At 42.5% G+C, this 19333-nt stretch overlaps 1 protein-coding gene across 9 annotated transcripts in view; it reads right to left on the minus strand.

The window, feature by feature from the left end:
- NHSL1 (NHS like 1) overlaps positions 1-19333 on the minus strand; it is a 177422-nt gene that overhangs the window by 46120 nt on the left and 111969 nt on the right. For 8 of the 9 annotated variants that reach the window (XM_027888001.1, XM_027888000.1, XM_027888003.1 and 5 more), the window contains exon 2: positions 3668-3820. In XM_027888001.1, coding sequence (XP_027743802.1) covers positions 3668-3820 — 153 coding nt within the window. Of the gene's footprint in view, positions 1-3667; positions 3821-6101; positions 6342-19333 lie in introns of those variants that run through there. The other variant, XM_027888010.1, reaches the window with a different exon arrangement.

The following is a 19333-nucleotide window of genomic DNA, read 5'->3' on the forward strand; positions in this document are numbered from 1 at the left end:
TCCTTCAGCCTTGGAACAAAGCACACAGTGCAAAGGAAGAGCATTGATTTGACGATCCTGGCCCCATGCAGAGCCTCAGTTCTTCCCTTCCATCTGCTGTCTTCACCTCCTGTTTTCATGACTTCCTAGGAGGAAACAGCGGCACAAAGCAGAGTCACACAAGACTCCTCAATGCTCAGCATAATTTTGTTTCTATCTGAACATCTGTATGTTGAGAAACACCTTCAATAAGATGACCATGAAAACATTAGGAAGAGACCACGTAAGACAGGCTTTCAGGAAAGGTCACTTTGAGCAGCTTGGCCCTGAGGGTAAGAAAATACACACCTTGGATGGCACGTGTCTGCCCATCTGCTTCGCCAGGCACCCTAAGGGCCTGGCTCCTTCCCCAAAGGATGGGAGAGTCTGCTTTATCCAATGCAAACAAAACAGTAAGGAAAAATACTGTATCTATCACCACAACCTAACATCTGCATAATTTTCTAAACATTTAAATCATACTGCAATGGTACCATGACTATGAAGCACAGCTGAAAATGTTCTTCTTCCCTAACCATCAGATTAAGCTACTGAGACCTTTCACTTCAAATGAAGTAACGCAGCTTGGGTTAAATATATCAAGCCACTGATTTCAGTCAATGACAACTTTAAAATTTAATACAGGTTACATAAAGCAACTTCAGTTCTCAAGAACAGATCTACTCTGCATCACAAACTTTTCATGTTCCAGGTGCTTCATTTTTTAATTCAGTTACTGCTTTTTAAAACTTCAGAGGGCATCTGAGCATGCATGCTAAAGAAGGACAGATAGCTTTATCTCAGTTATGAACACATTTGAATGCAAGATCTCACCACTTATACTTTAAAGTAGTTTCATAAAGGAAAAGCACAGTGTTTCCCTTTGATTTCAAAGGGTAAAAGGTTCATAGGTACAAAAAGCTAAAATATCTCCCCATACAACATCTACTGTCATATGCTGCATCCACTTCCACAATGTGATAAGCAGACGATACGCTTATCCTCAATATGTAATATACAAAGTAAAATAATAAACTGCGCAAAAATTAATGAAATAATACTTTCCTTCTCCAAACAAAACACTGCTTCCTGAAAAAGCATGCAGAGATCACCAGGAAGTGTACTTATTTCTCTCAAGAAAGGTTACATACCATACAATTTATATTTCTAATCCTAATCTTTTATTCTTAAACCAAGTATTTCTTAACTACTGTGCATGTCCACTACTTTATTCCCTACTTACTACAAAGAAAAGATTATTTTGCTTTAGTTCTACTCCCTTCCAATTTGTGCAAACGCTTGCTGGAAACAAAGGGGATTCATCCCACTCTTTCTGCACAGAGTATAGTGTATCTTTAATCCAATGTTATTCACTCCCCATCACCATCTACTGCCCCGTGGTTCACCTCAACCGAAGAATATGAAATAACAAAGAGATGTCCAACTGCAAGCTACATCATGAGGTCAAGAAATGTAGAACTATGCTAGCCTAACGGTGCTTCTCATGAGACTAGTTTTCTTCAAGTTCTTCTACACTATAATCACGTAACATTGAATTTATGTCCTACCCATTAAAAGGCTTTGGAAAACTCTGTCTTCCCTAAAGCAACAGGTAGAAGTTCAGCAGTTGTCACAATTATGTCACAGTTTCAGCAGTACTTTTACACTGAATAAAACTTTATTCTTGATACAGAACTTTGAACTCAATTCTCCAAATACCATCAGAAGCATTTTTTCCATTTTAGCATGATTTCCTGACTTCCTGATTTCACAGTGCTGGTTGAAGCAGCAGTAGGGTAAAACTGATAAAACTTAAGTCAGTGCCTCTCTTCCTACTCAGAGCCCCTATAGGCAAGAATGAAATTACTGCAAACACTGTAGCTCATGCTGTAGCTCCTCAGGACAGTTACAGGTCACAGCAAGGAGCTATTTTAAAACTGCCCATAGGGTAAAAATGTGGTTCAAGGAAAGAGCCTGAGGTTAAACAAATAAATAAATGAGCTGTGTTCACTAAGTCAGCAGTATGAGGTCTGATAAAGACATCATCACACAGTTTCTTCTCTCTCTTTTACTACCCTGAAAGTGTAAAGCTGAAATTCACTTCACTACCAAGGAATCCTACATCATGAGAAAAATCCCAGCAGACCAAAATAACTGCAGCTGTATAAGCTGGGGGAAGCAGCACATATTACTTGGTTTCACACAAATATATTAGACATAAATTTATTTAAATAGAACATGAAACTGCAGTAGATACCTTTCTGATAAAACTCAAGAAAATCAGTGCATCATTTTAGCCTGTGTAGGTTTTTTGTTGTTGTTGTTGTTGTTTTTTTGGTTTTGTTTTTTTTTTTTAAACAGTCCAAAACAGAGACTGGAAAAAATATTGGCAGGAATGGTTAAAGTTCACAAAAAGCTAACCACAATCAGTATTCTTTTAATCTCAAGCAGGCAAATATTTTTGTTTTGTAAGGAACTGGTAAGTGTGCCTGCAAGGGAACAGTAAATGTTCCAAGGGTAAGGAGCTGCACAAATGTATTAATCCAATAATAAGTACAGAGGGCACACAGGCTATCTGCTGAGCCATGCATGAGCTTCAATAACACTGGCTGTCAAGACTCCCCTATTAAATGATAATGAAAAGCACCTAGTAAGAGACGGTGAAAATCAATTAACTGGGGAAATGGCAAGAGAAATAAAATATGGCGGTTGAACACTTCTCTATTCAGACATACAAAATGAAGGTTTCTTCACATCTAAAAAGCGGAAATGTCATGATAAACAAATAAAAAATACAATATTCTTTCAAAAATCAGGTCAACTCTGCAACGTATCAATTACCTGCAGTTCCTGCTGAAACAAAAAGGGACTTGAATGAGCTGGCTCTTGACAGGGTAACCCCCTCTGTTAAACAGTCAGTGTAAAGAAAAATCTAGGTTAACCTTTCTCAGAACACGGACATTCTCCTGTTATTTTAAACTTATTCTCTGCCCCAGGGACAGTCGATCTGCAGGCCTCCCCGCTGGCTGCCTGCCTGCCTCTGTCCTCATGGCTGCACTAACACAACACAATGCCTCCTATAACAGACTGTATAGGTACATCCCCAGTGAAGGTACTAAGGGTAAAAACTGGTCTTTAAAAATATGCTGCACCCTCTGCAAGAAACCTTTTTTACCACTGGAGAGGTCCTTGCAAGTGCCTTGTTTCTCATTTCCCTTTTCTGCCCTTAGCGCCTTTTCCAGCTTCCCACAAGTAGCAACAGCCCTGGGAATGACACTTTAGAACAGAAGAAATCTCCAAATGAAACACCCCAATATGGTTTTTACTCCATAAATGGACTAATTCAGGACTTACTGAAAAGGAACGTACCACTTTGGAAACATGGAAATGGCAAAAAGAAACAAGCTTTTCCCCTTTTCTATTCTAGATGGTCTTCCAGGTAACACATTTACTTGCCTCTACATGGCAAAAACATTTTTGCTCTATTCTCTACATTTGAGTGGGTAAATCCTGCTAATGTTCCAGATATGCTGCAGGCAGAAGAACAAATAAACTTCTTCCAAAGCCTTTAATCTGAATATGTTTGCAAAGACTGTGGCAAAAACTACTGTCCCCTTAGGACATGTCTTTGTGAGTAGCGGCATCTTACCTCTTAGTACTGACTTGAGGTTCAGCTTGGCTTGTCTGTGCAGGTCCTCCACACAAGGTGGTCTTGAGGAGGGTAGGAAGACATTTTCCTGCTGGTGCCATGGAGCAGTATAATGCACAGACCATCTACTCTCTTCATCTAGGTTGGAAACAGCTGTAGAGAGACACAACAGTAAGAAAATTAAATGTTACTGCAGATAGCTCTATTATGAAAACCCACATGTAAATTCACCGCACATCATCTAAAAATAATGTTTGCCACTGTAGACCCACCAAAATGCTCTCTAGAACCTCATTTCCCTAACAGTTATAAAACTCATTTCTACTCTAAAATTATGTCCTGTAGGAAACACTTTTCTCTCTTTCCCATGCGTACACTTGCTGTTTTATTTACTCTGAACTTGCAATTCCCCCCCCCCCCCCCCATTTCTCAGTCTTCACAAAGGACATTAGTTTCCCCATCCCCTGATCATGGTAGGAGCTGTGAAGTGCAAAATAGCTTTGTCTTGCTCAAAGGTGACCCTGGGAATGTGACAATCGTCATGAGAAATTACAACAGGTTCATTTGTATTGGGAAACAACCTTGTCTGACCTCAGGCTTGCTCAAACCAGGCAAGAAGATTCCAGTGAAGCAAATAAATTAAACTACTTTCCTTTGTCATGAGTGGAAAGCAGATCTGAACAAAAGCAACTCCATGGACAAATACTGCTCAGAGCACAACAGCACTGAAGAAGGATGTCTCTGGCCACCTCTTTGCAGCCAATACACGTGTGAAAACAAAATACAGACCTTGTTCAAGCTCAAAGTTCCCTACAGACAGTCTAGCAATGAATCAGCCAAAGCATATATTGCAGAGATTTGTTTATCATTTATGTTTCCCGAGAGAGTGCCACTGCCTTTTGTTTCAAGTTTATCATCAATAAAAACTTCTACAGTTGAATAGCCTTATCCCTCCACCCTGCTGTAAACAGAAAAAGGGCAGTTGGGGGTCATATTTTATGGTTCCCCAGGCACCCTCTGGCCTTCAGCCAGTATGCTGCACATCCTTGCTTTTTAGCTCTCCATAGCAGAAAAGGCCACTACAGCTGTGCTACCTCCCAAGCACCTGCCCTGCTGCCACAGCCCTGCTATCCTGGGCCTCGCTGTCAGTTCTGTATCTTCACTTTCTTTGCTGCTGCACTGCCTGTAGCATCACTTTGTGAAGTTTGTCTGATGCCCCTGTGGTAGCAGAAGACGTATGTAAAACTGAGAAGCAAAACAGAGGCAACAGCCTCCTGACGTGAAAAATTACACTTTCCTTAACACCACTGTGCATGGATCATTTCAGATGGAAATAATTGCTATTTTTTGAAGAAAATAAGCTATGCGTCTCACTTCAAAACCCATCTATAGCCTAATACTCTATGCCTGCTTTTTCCTAAAAGGACTTGGAATAGGGGGAAGGTCCTTATCTATATCTCCTCAAATTTTTTAGATTAGTTTCAGACTTCGAAAAAGGTTTTTAAAGACTTTCAATGTCCTCATCTCTGAGTCTTGGTCCTGCATCCCATCCCCTCTCACAGACATTGGCTGCAACAAGGCAGATACTCATTCAGTCTATGCCCACCTTTCCTGTTCTTGCTAACCAGAGGTCAAACCTAAATCATGACAACCAGACAAGTCACCACCAACCTGGTTACAGCATCAATCATCCCGATCTAACAGAAAAAGTGGCAGGTAAAGTCACTGAAAGGCACCCTTGCCATCCCCTGACTGAGCAGGTGGGTGGGGAGGGGAGCAAGGCTGGAGGAGGAAGAGGAGGGAAACACCAGCTGCCAAGCCCACCGTCTGGCTGCAGTCCTGCCACACCAAAATTAAGGTTTACTGCTCGTGAGAGTAACATCGGTCATCAAAACTACTCAACAAAAGTGCTGTGCCAACTAATCTCTCTAGTATGATTTGTCTGTCCTTCATGATTTAAATTAAGAACTGTGATTTTGAAAGTCACTCTGAAACTAGAACATACTTAAAAAACAAACTTAGTCTCAGAACAAGCTTTATGTAGATACCTCAGAGACACAAGCCCACATCTGCACAAGCAGAGTCAGATGTCTGACAAACCATGAGGATGCCACGACACACAGCCCAACACCTGGGCACGACTGTCGCTACACCGGCACACCCTGTCTTGTCACCGATTTCCCCATTTCACACCGAGAACTTTGGATCCTTCAATATCACCGTGACAAAGCATTTCACAAGCAACAGTGTCCCAACGCAGAGTTCCTAAAGCCCCTCACAAGGCTGCCTCCACACACTCCGCAATGATCAAGGAAGAAGACAGAGAAACTTAAAAAGAGGCCAAAGGAAGCAGGAGCAAAGCCGAAGGGAATTGCACTTTCCTGCAGAACTGGGCTGCCTTCCGAAAAGACAGGGAGCACGCACAGCTACTTACTCTTTCTCTTGAAAAGTTTCATGAGAGATTTAAGCTTTGTGTTGATGAAAACCACCATTTTCAAGGTGTGGAATTGCGATCCTGGAGCTGAAGTCCCGTAGAAAGGAGGAGCTGCAGAAAGGTGACTGCCAGATTGATCCTGTTCAAACTCCACACACCAAATTTCTCCAGGTTTCTCCCTTCCGCCTTTCTTCCCTGAAATCACTTTAAATCTGTCTAGACCTTTCTGATGGATAAAATAATTAACAATTCTTTAACCTGAATTCTTCTCCTCACATGTAACCTTGTGGGCTGAAAACAGCCAGTTTTAACAAGTAAAACAGGAGAAAGAAAAAAAAAAAAAAGCCCAGTTGTTATTCACGTTTGCGCAGGACCAAAAATCGGCCTTTCTTGCTGTCCACGCAGTTATACTGCTCTTGTTCTCTTCCTTCCCTCCGCTCTCCAAGTTAGGCTACTACAGAAAGTCCCGAGCTGGCAGGTGCTTGCGCTCCTTCCCATCGCTCCAGCCGGCTCTGCCGACGGAGCAGCAGGAGATGCCGGCACCTTCCCTGCCCCCGCCCTCCTCCCGCCGCACCTCCCCGGTGCCCGCCGGCGGCGGGGGGGCCGGGCAGCCCCGGCCTCCTTCCAGTTGCAAATGAGCGTTGCATTTTCGTGCAAATCAGGATGCCCTGGCTTTCCCACCGCTCCCAGCCCAGCTCCTTCTCCCTCCCCTTCCCCCTCCCCCTTTTTTCATTTTCACCCCCTCGCTCCCACTTTATTAAGAGCTGCGCCTTAGCTGGCTGCAACACACAGTCCCCGGTTCTGCACTGCCTCCCTTTCCAGTCCACTTCTCCCCCCACAGTCACTGCCATTGCCTGGTACATCAGCCCACTAATTTTACATATTGAATTTCATTCAGTTACCTCCTAATTTATTCTTATTAGCGTCATCTCAGACCAGATAGATGGAAAACAAAATCGAGTTATTTCTGGCTAATAGAGGATCTGTTATTCATCAAATGAAATTTGTGCAGGGAGATGAAATAGCCCAGCTTTTCGAGATGCATATTATATCCTTGTGTTTTAAAAATGTATCTGTACAGAGGCCCACAGCCATGCTTCCTAGGAATGAACTGCAATTTTGTAGAAGTTAAAGGGAAAATTCTAAGCACCAAATGAATGTGCTCAGCAGGGCATGCCCTTCGCACAATGTTCAGGCTCAAGAAGCAAGCCCTCCCTCACAAAGCAAGCTTAGGAAACCCCCTCGGGTTAACAATGAGAAGGATTTTTTTTTCCTCGGGAAAAGAAAAATGCCAGCAGTGGGGGGCTCAGGCTGACCGCAAAGCTGCAGCAGGATCTGGCCTCTGGAGCACAGCATGTGAAAAGCAGATGCTCCACAGGAACTTTTAAGTTTCACCAAACAGTTGAGATTCAGCAGTGTGCAGAATAGACTGTAAATGAAGTCTGTTCATCATTGCCTGAACATGCTATTATCAACATTTTATCAGTATTTTCCAAATCCAGAAATTTTACAATTATAACATGGGTTTGACATCAAAACTGCCATTAGAAGCAGGTCTCTCCAGCAGCTGCTCATCCAAGGCACATTTTGAGTGGTTCACCTCTGCCAAAGGGACCAAAGACCACAGTGCCGTGGCAGCAACGGCAGGGAAAGCACCTCTGCTTTTTGCATTGATTTCCATCAAGCACCTTACACAAAAAAAACTACTCTGGCATCAAACTCGGATATCTAGATAACTATTTAGTGCTGGTTTTGAATCAAATACACAATAATGCGCCTGTTAGAAATTTGTCATTACCCATCATTAAAACAGTTTTAAATGCACGCTTGCTGGACACACACTGAAAGTGAGTGCAGTGAGTCCATTTCTAACTCCAGCCATAATACCAGCCAAAAGCAAACCAAGAAGGTGGTAACCTTTTCTAGGGTGGTTTCAATCTGTTTTAGGATGCAGGACGTGCCTTTTCCTACACGTGCCTCTTCCTTAGCATGCACGAAGAAGGGCACTTTCACGGGGGAAGGAGACAGTTTCAAGCTAGAAAATGAGGGAGAACGGGCTACTGGAAGCAAGACAGACCCTGCACAAGGTCTTTATGGAACCTCAAAGAGTCTTGCAAGCCCTGGAAAGCAAGACTTGTTCCCTTTTCATGGTCAAGCCTCTTTGAATTAACGTGATGCTGGGTATTTTGGATGGCTCAGGGAACCCTTACCCATTTCATTCCGGGCTACAATGTGTGCCAAGTGCAGTGTTTTTGTTATCGCATCCTCAACCTACCCTGGAGCATTTCTCCCGCCTAAGAACAAGCACTTGATCACTGACCTCTAGCCCTGATCTCCAGTATGGAGGCAGACATTCAAATCCCGTAACAAACAATACATAAGTTGATGTCTGCCTTTCACCAGCGCCCGTCCTCCGCCCTCCCCCCTGCCTCCCGCCCCCGACTTTGCTTCCACCTTCCCTCAGGTCATGCTGTTAAAGAGGTCAAACATCAAAAATGGCTATCAGGAGGAGCTACCCCAAAGGAAAAACCGTCTGGCTACTTGTATCTGCATCTCTGAGAATCTGCACTAGTTCAACAACAAGCAGAACATCTTCCCCACTTGAGACAAACCCCTTGACTTCCATGAAATTCATCAGGTTGTCTCAATCCTGCATTTTTAAAATGATTTTCCGCTCACAAGAAACTATCACTGCAATTGGTATCTAATGGCAGTTCTCTGAGAACTGTAAATGCCAAATGACTGTGCTCCTCTGCCCTTTGCCTCACTATGTTGAGAGGAGAAGGAAAAGACGGGGCAGTTCAAGAAAATTTATATTGCAGTCACTACACAGATAAAGGACTTTAGCCTCCAACGTTGCCAATCAGCAGACAAACCCACAAAAATCCTCACCAAACAACAACAAACCCACCTACAATTTACTTGATAGGAAAAATTTAAAAGTTTGTAAAAGCTGCATAAACCCAACATCAACAGTAGGTGTGTACACACTGATATCCTTCTTTATAAGCAAATGACTCAGAGACAAGTAGCAGACTGGGGAGACCTTGCTCTGTGACACACTGGCTACTCCACCTTGGACAAGTTAATATTAAACCACCACCTCGGTCAGCACATCCTTACAAGCAGGGATCACACTCACTTGCCGCCACACAAGAATCACAGAAATGCAAAGGAATCAGGAATATGACAAGGAATACAGAAAATATGGACATGCTCAGTAAATGCTGATTTTCACTTCATACCGGATGGGACTGGTCACATAGTCTGGCTCAGAAGAAACTCCTTCCTAACAAGTCAGGGACTAAAGCAAAGAGAATGAGAGGCACAAGATACAGTGCCAAACAGCATCCTCAAAATCATGACTGTGCAATGAACTCACTGGAAAAAGTCTTTTTTTTGTAGTTCACTCTACAATAGTTTTTAAATCCTTGAGTGGTTAAATTGATTCTAATTTTCTACTAGAGGCCACACAGATCCAGAGAGAAGTGAACAAGAGCAGCTGCTTGCACATGGCATGCCTGAAACGCTGTAGCCATTCCTTCACTCCTCTCCCTGCTCTATCCCCTCTTTAGAGGGGCTTTCCAGCTGACCTGCTCCCGGGCAGCCATCTGGGACAGCTCCCCGCTCACAGTGACATACAAAATCAGCACCTGTGAAACAATATGGAAATACCTTCTACAGAAATATTTCCAGCCAGCCCCTGGCGGGTGGGATGGGGGAAGGGGAGATTCTCCTGTGTAGCCCCCATTCACAAATCAGTGCCCTGAACCTTACACCAATGCACAAGATCCACAGAAGAAACTGAGGCTTTATAAAAAGGCAAATACTGAAAAGTCAAGTACTTGAGTTGTTCATAACTACAGCCAGAGCAGCTGCCAAGCAGCAGCCCCAGTGTCAGCTGTCCACAGGGACACTATGGAATCAGTGAGAATCAACTAATGTTCTCTTCCTACTCACCAGCCCATACATGTATGCAATACAGAACTTAGGAAGCATTTAAGTTAAAAAAAGTTTAAATATTTTAGAATAGCTAAAGCAACCCATCCCTGTTCCATCCCACAAACGAAGACAAATTTTAACACTTTATTTTCATGAAGGAGAGGTAAACCCAACATATGTATCAAGTTCGTTAAAGGAAAGATGCATCAAACTACTAAAATATACTATCATCTCAAAACGTAAACTTCAAGTTGCAGGCCTTAGCAACTTTACTTGGACAACTCAAAAATTCACATTAAACAACTGTGTAGCATTTATGACATTTTAAGAGGAAAGACAAAGTAAAACCATTCAACTGAGCTGGGAACTGCATCGCGAGAGCTCTTCCAGTGAGACTCTGTTCAATGCTCAAAAGGGAAAGTGGAAATGCTGGCAAGCAGAGGTACTCAAAAACAAATCAATGCCTTTGCTTTTTACAGACACATCAGTGGGTCGCTCGAAATGAGTTTCCATTGTACCACACTACAGCAGCTTGCTGGGGATGCGTGGGGAAGAAGCTGTTAAAGGGCAGTTGTTTCCAGCATGTCTGGAGGGATGGGTCTGTGTAGGACGTGCTCAGGATTGCTCCCCTGCCACCCCCACCCACCCACTCTGAGCAGCTGTGGTGTCCGGAGGGGTGAGGCTATGGAAGTGACTCCCACGCACCCCCTACCCAGGCGGCACAGAGGCACTCAGGCATCTGCAAGGCAAGCCTGAACCTGAGGAGACTAATAAACCCTTTCCTGCAGGTCACAAGGCTCCTTCTTGTCTCAGACTAATGCTACCCAGCTTTGAAAGCAGCACTTTTACTTCCAGGTGAGACTTCCATCATGAAGAAACATCAAGAAGGCCAAAATGCCTCAAAGTGTTTTCAAAATTAGTGCCTAAGCTTTGTGCCTGTTCTGGCCACCTTCACCCATGCTGCCATCCCCTCACTGATGCTTAAATCGAATCCAAGACACCCTTGCAGAGCACAGGAGTCAATAATTTATGGTCAGAATGGCTCTCTCCCTCCCTTAGACCTCGTGCCAGCTGGTCCTCTCCCGGCATCTTTCAGGAGAACAAAAGTGCTCCCTCCACAAAGGCCATTCCAGGCAGCACTGCATTCAGCTGCCCTCCCGTCTCCAGCTCCGCTTGCTCACAATGGCCTCTTTCAAGGCAACCTCAGCCTTGGTGAAGCACGATACTTCCCCAGCTATTGAGATACTACAATTCATTAAACCTGGGATCAGGAGGAAGAGGAGGAGGAGAATGCACAGGGGAGAGGGAACAAAGGAGAAAAAAGTATTTTATCCTAAAGCCACCACAACAAAACACCAAGAAGGACCCACGCCCTAGTGAAGGGGCAGGGGAGCCAGAGCTGAGCCTGTCCCTGTGGGGGCAGGTATTGCTTCAAAAGAGGGTACCCGGCTGCGCCCTCCTTTATCCAAGCTCATAAAGGATTATGGCTGCAGGCTCTGGGAAAGGGGCTGCCTGGCGCGGGCAGGGGGAAGAGGGAGCAAGATGAGAAGGAGAAGCAACACAACCTAAGCCAGAGAGGACAGAAAAGCAGCAGACTGATTGATCTGATGATCCTATTTAGGTCACAGCACAATAAAGCTAATTCATTCCTTTGACAATTGAAAACATCTTTCCACAGGATCCTCTATCATGCAAACACATCAGCAGAGAGAAAAGGCAGCATTTGGGCAGGGCTGCCAGCAGACAAAGCAGCAGTTTCTTTTGGTTAGAGCATCTCCTCACACACTGTAATAGCAGACAAGAGAACAGAAAACATTTAGTGAATGTGCAATTTTGTTTTACTTTAAATTGCAGGGCACAATCCTTTTTCCTTTGGTCATTCCTGAACCCCAGCTAAGGCAACTTCAGCTCCCAGAAGAGTACTATTCTCTTCCACTAGGAGTACCTTCTTAAAATGTTACCAGGAAATATTCTCAATTCAAATTCAGAATCCACCTGAATTCTCCTGTGCTATGGCTTGTCCTGAAGAGCTGATCAAAAATGTCTGGGGCAAGTAAATTAGTCTACAAAATCTTGACTCTTATTTGCCCTAATAATGCACCATAGAGAAAATCCTTCTCTTCTGAATTAGTGATGGAAAGAATACTAGTTTGCAAGTCTTCTCATTAGAATCAACCTGTAGGATTAGGAGCAAAACTAACAAAATCAGACTGCAAAATTCCATTTTTGAACTTCTGTCCCAAACTGTCTCCCTGCAATTCCATCTTTGGCAGCTGTGCACTTGTGCATCCACACTAATATCCAAGAGACATCTTCAACTAATCTCAGTCTGCATTCTCCTTACAGGCGTCCTGAAGTGGACACGCTGCCTGCTCATTTCACTTATTCAAAGGTCACAGAAAGAATTTTTGTAGCCTATTTCAGCCTCCCCGCCCAACATTGCTCTTTGGCATACTTTTATTTATACACAGATTATCCTGATATAAGTGGTTGGCAGATCTTTTTTTTTTTCTTCTTTCTGCTGACTCTCAATAAACTCTGACTCTCATTTGAGCTTGGAAACATACTGTGTTAAAATTAGACCAGTACATTCTATAGTTTCCTAGGAACTTTTACACCCTATAAACGAAGAAAAGTTAAGCTCCTGGAACCAGTTTATCACTATGTGGTGACTATAACCAAAACTGTGCATCCTACACCCTCTATGTCATTTCTGATGGACTGTTAATAAATGGATCGTTTTCAGCAGGTGCCCAGGGCACACCTGACACTTCAGGCTACAAGCTGGGCATTAAAGAAACCCTGCGTGGCAAAGGAGTGTTTCTTTGCCTTCACACCAATGACTCAGCTATGATAACTCCCCTCCAGGAAGACACTGCACCTTCATGCCCAGCCTGAGGGGTCATCTCTGCTAATGGGCCACAATGGACAGGAGTAATAGGCAACTGCAAAGGACCTCGACCATCAAAGATTCCAAAAATCTACCAACTTACAGAGTGAAATCACCTGTTGTGAAACTCCTCACCCTGGGGGAGGTATTGGGCATTCCCACCTGAATATGAGCATAAATAAACTTCGGGTTTGGGGACTTTGGGTACCACTCGTTAGATCCAGAGGAGAACCAGACTTCCAGCAAGGACTGTGACTACCACTCTCGACAAGACTGCAGTCGTTACTTCAACAGAACTGTGACCATCATCTGAACCAACAGGTTTCCTTTGCTTTTACTTTGCACCCAGGGGGGCCATGTAGTGCTCAGCACAGGGGTTGACAAACACTGTTCTGTTCTTGTCCCAGGGTCCTGGGTTATACATCTGTCTTTGGGGGTTAAAACCAGTTTTCTCTGTACCACTGTATTTACTGTAATCTTTTTAGTAAATTGTAACTCTGCCTTGTAATCTCTCTTGAGTTGGGTTCATTTCTCACACTGATTTACTTTTAAACCAATACACCTTGCATACAATTACACAACTGCTCATGCCAAAATCAAGCACCATGTACCCACTCACTGTCTCCCACAGCAACTTGAAAAAGTTTAGTTAGAAACTTTCAAAAACTTTATCTGAAAAATGTTATCTGCGTGACACAGTACTAAGAAGTTAAGAAAAAGTGAAGGTTAACAAATAATAAATGGATACTAGTGACATTTGGAATTGTCCCTAAAGCCCTAAGAGTTTTTATAAAATCTGAAAACGTAGGTGTGTTACAATTAAAGAATGACACAATCTGCCCTGAAATACAATAGTCTCCAAACTAAAGTAAGGTATCAAGTTCACATAACAGTCACCTTATAATTATGCTGCTGCAGGATTCAGCAACCTGTAGGGAAATAACAGCACCAATATCTGCACCACAGCATCTCCAGAGAATGTCTTTGGCTGGCCATGGGTGTGTGGATCTCAGACACGATCAAATACCAACAGATTGGGAAAACAGTTTTTAAGATTATATTTGTGTGTTCAGCATCTTCTTATAAAGAAGTCCTCAATAAAGCCAAATGAAAGGATAGCCTTCACACTGCTAATTGGTTGAACTTTCAAAATTCATAATGTGAATACCAACCTAAAAATTTTATTACCACTGGTTTGACTGAAAGTTTCAGATACGCAAATATCCTTGCTAGTTACAAGATCTAGCAGCCCAAACCTCACAAAATGCCATAGTCAGTCAACATTAACTACTGAATAGTTGTGGTTTTTTGGGTCATTAGTGAAATGCATCTAACAGTTTAAAATGATGCTACCATGAAAAATGTGCCTTGATACCAAACATCTTCAGAAAGCACTAGCGAGCACATCGTGTTTTTTTAGTACTGTGTGTTTTAGTATTGTGGACACAGTTTCAATAAGGAAGTACGTGGGGGCATTAAGTAAACAACAGGCATCACCATCTTCTTCATCAAAATGTAATCCACAAAAGATTAAACAATGGAGATTCTCTCCCCTATCGCTTTCAATCTGCCATTTCTGCCTCCATTTCCTGCCAGACAGGGAAGGAGTAGATCCCTGTCTTTTATCTACAAGATCCCCACTGCAGACACCTACACTTTTTCCTATTTAAAAAAAACCTTAGTTATTCTCTGAGGTGTCTGGAGACCTTCTGAAACCCAACCAAACAGAAAAGCTGCAACACAACAAGGGGTTTAACATACACTATTTAAAGCTAAAGATACCATTTTTAGCCGCAAAAATGTCTCCTTTGGAATCCTCTGTTTCCCCACTAAGCACAAAATATAAATGTCAGAAAAGTTTGGATTTTATTGGAAGAGTTGAAGTTGAAAAAGTTGAAGAAGTGTAAATATAAAACTTAAAACAGCTGATGCTAGTTTTAAATTTGTGTCTTAGAGCACTTTCACTATTTGTATCTGAAAACCTTTGAAAGTGTGCAGCTATGGCACCATCACCTCCACTTCAGCTCTGAAGAGATCACAGGTTGTGTAACTTGGCATCATATCTTACAAGTAACTTGCTTCCAGTGGTGAACTCTCACTTGAAGACAACTAAAATGCAAGCATGCATCCACAATTTAGATCAGCACCACTTACACTAAAACTACCAATTTATTTTTGGAAGGGCTTCTGAATGTATCATCCCACTAATGGGAGATACACTGCAACTTGAGAGATTTCCAGCACTTGAGTGGAGACTATAGACACCACACAAATAAATACAGAGACAACTATGCAGACTCTAAAAATAAATTTCTGTGCAGAAATACCATGAGTTTTCCATCCCAGACAATATGCTGAATAAGTTTCATTCCTGAAACTTTCCAGTAGCTGTTAAGTAGTTAACTTCAACCCCAATTCACCCAAGTTAGACACAAGCACCGCCTAACAGGATTCCTGCTTTGCCATCATGCAAGGAATTGTCTAAGCTGATGCATGCCAAAACTCACTTCATGTCCAATGTTTTTCAACCATGGCTGGTTTGAAGAACACAGTTGAAACTACAGCCATTAAGTAGGCTGTAAAGTATCTGACACATCCCACAACGTCTACTATTCTGTACAGAGCACATACCCTGCTCCAGGAATGAATAAATTAAAACACTGTATTCATATAAGGCTTTGAAAATACTTATTTTTATGTCAGGGTAATTAGCATCCTGCTCCTCTTTAAATTAATTATAAACCTATCAGGAAAAGGCTAGTGTCACACCCAGGGAAAAAAATTGTGCTCATCTTCAGCCACTGGACATAAAAGAGTGTCTTTTTCTCTGATGCTATAAATTATTAACCCCAACATTGCTACCAGCATCTGCTTAGGGACCTGCTCACACCCACAAAAGAGCAGCCCACTATTCCTGGGCTAGTCAATAGCATCATGTTTGTGGCAAGTATCTGACAAAAAAAAGGATGGCCAGGTCGGTTAAAAGCTGAGGCTGAGAACAACCATGAGGGATCATTCAGTTAGGAGAGGTGCCAAACCTACTTTGGCGATGCTACTCACAAGTTTAATTAGCCCTCCCTGGAACACATAATGAAACTGCACAGAAATGGTTTTATAAACCTCTCTTGATACCTTAAGCAAAGACTAATGTGCTCTGCAGCACTTGTGTTTAAAACTTCACTGTTCTTAAACTCCTTGTCAAATACCTAAAGGACAAAGGACAGAACTGAACCAGAAGAGGAAAAGTCATCACGGCTCAAATCAGAAATCAGACAGACAGGGGATGAGACCTTTGGGATGAGCAGCACATCGCCATGGACACCTCACAGGGCGGCTAGCTGAGCATTCCCATAGAAAATACATCAGGGTCAGATAATTCGCCTTTCAACCACAGCACGTACAAGTTTTATCTCTTCTCCAGTCTTCAGCAACACCAGTTCATGCTCAGCTGGCGGGAATCAGCCCTCACCGGTAACCTAGCTGGTTGCCAGTACACTGAGATACAATTTCCAAACAAAAGCCAGGAGCTGCAGCCTAACAGCCACAAGCAGTGCTTTCGGGAATACAGCCTTTAAATTAGTAATAGTTAGGCCACAGACTGCCCGCCTGAGCACAGAAGACATGGGGAGGCTGATTAAGTACTCTTCTGCTGTGACTGGAGAGGTGGCATCGTGGGGTTTCGTATTTATTCTCTTCCAATGACTCCAAGTCAAAACTGGTCAGCTTACAAGTCAGGCGCTGCTTCTGTAACTGCTGTAGTGGCAGGCACTGCTTGCAATCCAAAATTCAAGCTGTGCCTTTCCAATCATGCATCATCCCCATAATCCACACCCCATGTTGCACTGTATTACAGCACCAATTGAGACGAAATTGCGATGAGCCACTTAAAGCATTTTTCTGATTAAAAAAAAAAAACAACACAAGAAAACAACCCCTCTCCCCAACTTCTGCTTAGGCATAAGAATGTCACCATTATTGACTGTTTTGCACTTTGTATGCCTAGACTAGATCAGATCCAATCTATCTGTCAACCGCTTATTAGTAATTTCTTAACTGTGCAACTGTGTCTCCTTTTGTGCTTTCCAAGACAGTTTGAAAAAACGTTTTTTAGGGATGTTTTTTGAAACAATATGTTAATTAAAACAAGGGTTCTGACTCTCTCTTTTTTTTTTTTTTTTTTTTTTTTTTTTTTTTTTTTTTTTTTTTTTTTTTTTTTTTTTTTTTTTTTTTTTTTTTTTTTTTTTTTTTTTTTTTTTTTTTTTTTTTTTTTTTTTTTTTTTTTTTTTTTTTTTTTTTCCTACCTAGCCAATCTCTCTCAATCCCGGCTCTTCCAAGATATGTAGGAAATGCAAGCAAAATGCCATCTGTTGGCAATGAGGTAGGACTAAGCCTTTAACACTGAAATACTCATTTTAGAAAAGTCAAGCAGGAAGATTTAATCAGTTGACAAGACCAAGTTCTCTAAAATATTGCAGATTCCAGGTCCACTCCTGCCCTTCTTTTCACATAACTAGGCATATTTCTATTTGATCTGCCATTAACTCACTGCTTTCTTTCTATGAAAGCAAAGAGCTGCCCTTGGGTCTTCCTCTTACTAAACCTGTTGCCCCTTTCGCTTAAAAATTCCAATACAGGTCTTTGCTCTTTCTTCCTAAAGAGAACTGAAGGAGAAGGGAGAGCAAAGAAACTCAAGGTAGACATTGGGTGGGTTTTTTTAGGTCTTGTTCCAGTAAGCTTCCTTTGCACGTATCATATAATTTGCCCCTGCTGTGGGTACCCGCCTGTGTGACAGCGGCTGCTCAGAGGCAGGAGATGGTCACCCCACAGCCTCACTGAAGGAGATGCTCTACAGACCGTGATAATGTCAGTCTGGGGGGTGACTGGACAGAAGTCACTTCTTGTCTACTCCAGCCTACACCTGCTGCCCGAGAGAACTGCTGTGCATCTGCTGAAAGTGGCTGCTGCCTCCACATAGCACAAAAATAAAAGAAAAAAAAAGAGGTTAAGAGCATATTCCTAAAGTCTCACTTTCAGGAAAAGCATCGTTAAACATCCTGCTAGATTATATGATGCCAGATAAATGCAGCAGCTGGACCAGTACTGTTTGCTTTTTGCTGTAGGTATTTTACACCAGTTAACCCCCCTGTGTCAAGGTTTTTATTTTTCACTCTAAGAAATCCAGTTCTGTTAAAGACTTGCCACCATTATCTAAAAAGACTACATACTTGGAGCAAAAATGCATAAAATACAAAAATCAGCAAGTTTTGTATGTCTTTTGGCTCTTCCAGCCTTGCTCCTGTGAGAAATGATTCCAGCCGGCACTGGTGCACCCATCGGCACAGCAGGCAGACAAAGGCAGATGCCACGTGCCAGCAGGGCTGCCTTCTGCAAATTACCAAACAAATTCGCTACCAACTTGCACAGCAGCACTTTCACAAATATGCAGTCACCATGCAAGGCACAATGGTTTCTACTCAAATCCCTCACACTTTTAAATACAGTAATTTAGGTGGGGAAAAAACCCACAGATTGGTTGTAAAAATCTAATCGCATCGACAAGCTCCAGGCACCCTATCATTCTGAGATTTGTTCTCTGAAGACACTACCCTGCCAGTTCATTTTCTGTTTTCCACCACTAAGTAGCCTTCACTCCACTCCACTGTCTCCCATATGGTTAACATGAATGTGACAATTAATATGCAATTAATAAAATGGTGCGATCAACTGCTTTTGTTCACAGCAGCAGCTGGCCTGCATGTTAGAGTGTAATTAGACAAATTAAGATGTACCTCTTTTGTCTGTGGATGGACTGACAGCATCGCTCATGCTTAAATGTCACTAAGCCTACTGGCATTTAGGATTATTTTAAATGTGTCTTTTTTTAACTAACACTACAAAGTATGAATAAACCAGATTTATATGCTGCCAGCTGCAGTGCTAGCAAAGTGCAAGTTTGCTTTACCTCCAAGATGTTTGCTAAAGCAAACCAAGAGGTAAGGAGAGAAACGATGTATTTCAGAGAATGAGCACCTTTTACTTCAAATATCACAGCCCACAGGATGGAGCAAGTGGCTCTGGTTGGGTGACGAAAGCAGAGCTGATCTACAATTATGTCCAAGCAAAGGTTTGAAAATCTTGAGGATCAAGCAACATGTGTATTTGTCAATGACTTTTCATCAGATTAGGGCAGGGAAACAATAAAGGGCTAAAACTCTGTAGTAAACTATCAGACTTTTAATACCATTGCCTTTAAAAGGCCTCAGTTTCGCCTATGCAAGAGCCATATGGAAGAAATGTGGTTTCAGAGACAGTCCTGAGCTCTTTGGGAGGTAAGAGTAGGAGCAAAAAACCCACACCGTGGCAGAGCAGAGGGCCAAAGATCACAGCACCAGCTCCAAGC

This window comes from Empidonax traillii, unplaced genomic scaffold, assembly GCF_003031625.1.
Source record: "Empidonax traillii isolate 1590-97213 ecotype Southwest subspecies unplaced genomic scaffold, ASM303162v1 scaffold229:size1690559, whole genome shotgun sequence".
NCBI lineage: Eukaryota > Metazoa > Chordata > Aves > Passeriformes > Tyrannidae > Empidonax > Empidonax traillii.